The sequence below is a fragment of the Gossypium arboreum genome, chromosome 5 (assembly GCF_025698485.1).
Source record: "Gossypium arboreum isolate Shixiya-1 chromosome 5, ASM2569848v2, whole genome shotgun sequence".
Lineage (NCBI taxonomy): Eukaryota > Viridiplantae > Streptophyta > Magnoliopsida > Malvales > Malvaceae > Gossypium > Gossypium arboreum.
The window spans coordinates 40259639-40264367 of NC_069074.1; the positions used below are offsets into that span (position 1 = coordinate 40259639).

Below are 4729 nucleotides of genomic sequence, written 5' to 3' on the forward strand. Positions count from 1 at the left end.
CCGAAACTAACTTTTATTCTTCACATTTTACTCAATATTTTCATTCAATTTTCACTTTAAACTAATTTCAACCCTTTAATTTCACCATGGAACCATAATTTCGAAATTCTTTCAATTTAGTCCCTACCATTCAAAACTTATGAATTACTTTACAATTCAATCCTTTAATCAATTCTAACTTGAATTTCTATCAATTTAGCCCTTAATTCATCTTTTTGTTCAACATGAACAATGTCTAATAATTAACTACCTTTCAAAATATCAACTTAGCTTCATCAAAACCTTGTTCCAAGGCTTTTAAAACATCAAAATTAAGTAAAAAGGGCTAAATTGACTTACCTATTAAACTTCTAAGCTTCAAACCTTTAATTTTCCCTTTTCTTCTTTCTTTTCTCTTTTTCTTTCTTTCTTTACCTTGCTCCCTATTTGTTTGCTTTGTTTCTTCAGTTCTATTCTTGTCTTTTTTTATCTCCTTTATATGTATATATATATACACATGTATTTATACTTAAATAATAAGTATTATTTATTTATTCATGTGTATCTTATTAGTACATTTGTATCCATTTATAACCATACATTTGTCATAATTTAATATATTTATCACATAAAATCTTATAATATAATTATTTAATTAATAAATATCTTTTGTAAATGATAAATATCTATTAATACTTAAATACAAGTATTACAAGTGTATGTATTTTTATTTTACCCTTGTATCAAATCATTACCATACACTTGTCCTTTAATTATGTACTTTATTTAATTATCATATAAAAATCTTATACTATTATTATTATCACCTTACACTTGTCATATTCTAATTTTTTTCCTAATATAATATCATAATTGTTAATAACCTTAATAATTATAAAATACATAAAAATCTAAATGAATATCTCAGATTTTTCTTAAGTTTGCTACCTCATTTTATGCAAAATGGCTTAATTGTCATTTTGGTCCTTTTCACTTTCTTTTAATCTATAATTAAACTTTCACACTTCATTCAGTTTAATCTTTTTATCTGATTCTCCTTAATTTAAGCTAATTCACTTTATTAAACTTTAATTAACCACTCACTTAACTTCGTAAATATTTTTAATAAATATTTACGAATCCATTTTTCAGAAACAAAGACCCGAAAATGCACTTTTTCGATAACTATAAAATTCGGGTCATTACACTAGTAAACCCCATTCGAACCATAATTTTTTTTTATGAAGTTCCATTCGACTCTGTCATAGGCCTTGCTCATGTCAAGCTTCACAACCATAAAGCTTTTTTTCCCCTGCCTCTTCAGGTTGAGTGTATGAAGAATTTCGCAAGCTAACAATATATTTCTCAATACATTTCGTAAGCTCATGTCAATCTTTCTGGTACAAAAGCACTTTGGGCCAAATCAATACATTTCTCAATTACTCTTCTAAGTCGGTTGGCAATAGCTTTTGCAAGAATTTTATAAATCACATTACATAGACTGATTGGCCTAAACTATTTCATGTCACACGGATTGGCAACTTTTGAAATAAGTACTATATAAGTATGATTAATCTGTTCAATTTCCTTACCTTTATTAAGAATCTGTAGACAGAAATTAATTACTTCATTTCCAACAACGTGCCAACACTTTTGGTAAAATAAAGCCAGAAATCCATCTTCACCGGGGGTTTTGTGGGTCCCATCGCAAACACTGCTTCTCGAATCTCTTCCGGTATATTTGGTGCCATAAGCGTTTGGTTATCCTCCTTTGAAATGCATCTATCGATTCCTGACAACAAGTGATCACCATCTCCTCTTGCTTTTTCCACAAAAAGATTCTGAAAATATGACTGTGCAATCACTTCCATTTCCTGAATGGCTTCCTTTTCATTCCCTTCAGCGTCTTTCAGTTTCTGAATGCAGTTTCTTTTACGCTTCTATGATACATGGATATGAAAAAAAGCTGTGTTTCTATCCCAGAATTTTAAGCAGTTTACACGAGCTCTCTATTCCCAATAATGTTCATCTTTGTCAAATTCTAAATTCAGTTGAATCTTTATGTCGATCATCTCTGCCAAGTTATCATCGTCTCGATTAGCCTCTTCCAATTCTGAGAGCTTTGCCATAAGCAAATCTTTATGCCCCCGTCTAGCAATTCGAATTCTGCCCGCCCATCTCACCAAGCTTTCTTTTAAAGTATCTAATTTTTCCAACAAATTTCCTGAAGACGACTCCCAAATATTTTTGACCTCTTGTACAAATGACTCCTCCATAATCCACCAGGCTTCAAACTTAAATAGTTTCTTATTCAACAATTTGTCAACTTTCCCCGTATTAATTAAAAGGGGGCAGTGATCAGAAAAAGAGTGAACAAGGTAAGAGATCCTAGCCTCCGCAAATAGATTCAACCATTCCCCATTTGCAACTCCTCTATCTAATCATTTTCGGATATTTGTTTTAGGTAAATTTCCCCTCTCCCATGTGAACCAGTTGCCTGCGAACCCTACATCCATCAACTGACAATCTGCCAATACGTTACGAAAAGTTTCCATTCTCCTTTCATCTCATGGTAGTCCTCCCTTTTTTTCAAAACCATACATGATTTCATTAAAGTCCCCACACACCAACCAAGGGGTTTCCTTACCAGTATACAAATTCCTCAACATAGCCCCAAACTTATCTCTATCTTGTGTATAAGGGGATCCATAAAAACCTGTAAATCGCCATTTGCCTCTCACTTCACTATCATCTATCATAACATCAACATATCTTTTAGAAAAACTTTGAAGCGTGACACTAATCTCGTTTCTCCATGCCAAACATAACCCTCCTCTAGTACCCTCCGGATCAACTTCAATCCCATGTATATAACCACACCGAGAACGAACTCTTTCCATTTACTCCTGCATAATTTCGTCTCCATAAAGAACACTATTTGGGGATTTTGTGTCTTTAGCATGTGTCGAAGTCTGTGTCCAGTCTGTAGACTCCCCAATCCACAAACGTTCCAACTTAGAATTTTCATTGCATCCAGTCGGCTTGCCTCTTGGCAGCCGCCGATGATAAATGGTTGACCTCTATCACTCTCCGGTTTCTTACTACTGAGACATTAATCTCCCCCTTCTCTACTGGTATCTCTAGCTCTCCTCTAGCTCTCTTGTTACCTTCCTCACCAATGATTACCCCCTCTTCCAAATCATGTTCCATTTCAGTGAGCACTAGGACAGTTATTAACTTTTCCCCTTGTGGATTTAAGAATGTCGCATTACCTTCCAAGCTAATTCCCAAAACTGGATCAATGAACAACCCAAATCCTTGGTTTTTATTCCCAGCCATCCACGAAATATTTTCTTCTATATAATTACCGTCCTTATTCCCTTTTATTCGCCCTTCACCCTCTTCCCTCAACCAAACACTGTTCATGGATAGAGCCCTCCTAGATTGGGCTCTCAGCGATAGATCCCATCCCAACTCAGCAACTTCCACACCCAACACCATCTTTCCTTCACAATATGAATCACTATGACCCAAGCGTCCAGAATAAAAGAAAAATAGAGACAATATTTCGTATTTAAATTTCACATAAGTGCAACTCCCTCGATACATAATCTGTTTTTCCCTTTTCAACAGGCGCCTAACATCAATCTGAACTCTTACTCGCGTATAGTTTTTGTTTTCTTTCCTCAAATTTGAACCATCATACTCAAGAAAACTCCCCACAAAATTACCCAACTGCACTGCCAGATTTTTAGAAAATATGCCAATAGGAACATTGTGAATCTATTTCCAAAAAGGCGTAAAAAATAAAGGCACTTGTAGAGGATCCTCCTCCCATTGTAATTTATGTAACATTAGTAGATGATTATTAAAAGTCCAAGGCGCCCCTTTCAAGACCCTTTCCATATCCATAACATGATAAAATTGGAACAAGAAACGCTTGTCTCCCAAATCCTGAATTTGAACACCCCGAATGGGATGCCAAAGATTAGCTATAGTACTTTTCATGGCTGGGAAATGAATGATACTAGCTGTTAAGAAATAACCCACTAACCTAGAGACTTCCTTATCTCCATCCAAAAGCGTCTCATCCTTAATTTGTAAGACTGCCTCCTCATCTTCGTTCAGTTAACCCCTCTAACCCAGTTTCCATTGATTGCAGACGAAGACAGTAGGATAGAGAGCCATGTGATGATGCAGATTCACTAGATGGTGAAGTAGCCGCCGTCTATCAACCAATCAAACAAGAAGACAAAATACAGAAAAACTTAAAAAAATGTGCCAGAGTGGCAGACTTCTTGTATGCTAGGGTAGCAGACTTCAAAAAGTATGTTGTTTGGCCAATATTCTTGAGGCTTAATTGATTTGAATAATTAAAAAAGCGGTTTTTATTTACAGTGAAAGTTTAAAAATTTTAAAAACCAAATTGATTTGTGATATTTATAATAAAAAATCCTTTTTCCGAAAAATACATGTGCTTTGAGCGAGATGGATTTAAATTGTTCTTAACTTTCAACCGAATGACCTTCTTTGCTATCTTTGTACCCCAAATTGCTTCGAGTGTAGGCACGAACCAAATACAAAATAAAAAACAATTTTATTACTTTTAGTAGGAAAGTAATTCTCTCAAATAAAACCAATAGAAATTGTAATTCCTAGAAAATATAATTAAATCTATAATTGTTTAATTCATTCTAATACTAGTGACAAATTGTATAATTTGTTTATGTAGTAGTTTACAATGATGTGT

The 4729-nt window shown here is 34.0% G+C and overlaps 1 protein-coding gene across 1 annotated transcript; it reads right to left on the reverse strand.

The window, feature by feature from the left end:
- Positions 1-1988: 1988 nt before the first annotated feature.
- Positions 1989-2879, reverse strand: LOC108451493 (uncharacterized). The gene is made up of 2 exons (XM_017749177.1): positions 2627-2879; positions 1989-2416 (listed from the first exon to the last, which is right to left on the reverse strand). The coding sequence occupies exons 1-2, from the start codon at positions 2877-2879 to the stop codon at positions 1989-1991; spliced, it is 681 nt and encodes a 226-aa protein (XP_017604666.1).
- Positions 2880-4729: the final 1850 nt, after the last annotated feature.

Coding starts and splice junctions, on each gene's coding strand:
- LOC108451493 (XM_017749177.1), bottom strand. CDS start 2,879: ATGGAAAGAGTTCGTTCTCGGTGTGGTTATATACATGGGATTGAAGTT. Junction 2,417..2,626: donor GTTGAGGAATTTGTATACTG/GTAAGGAAACCC, acceptor GAAAATGATTAG/ATAGAGGAGTTGCAAATGGG.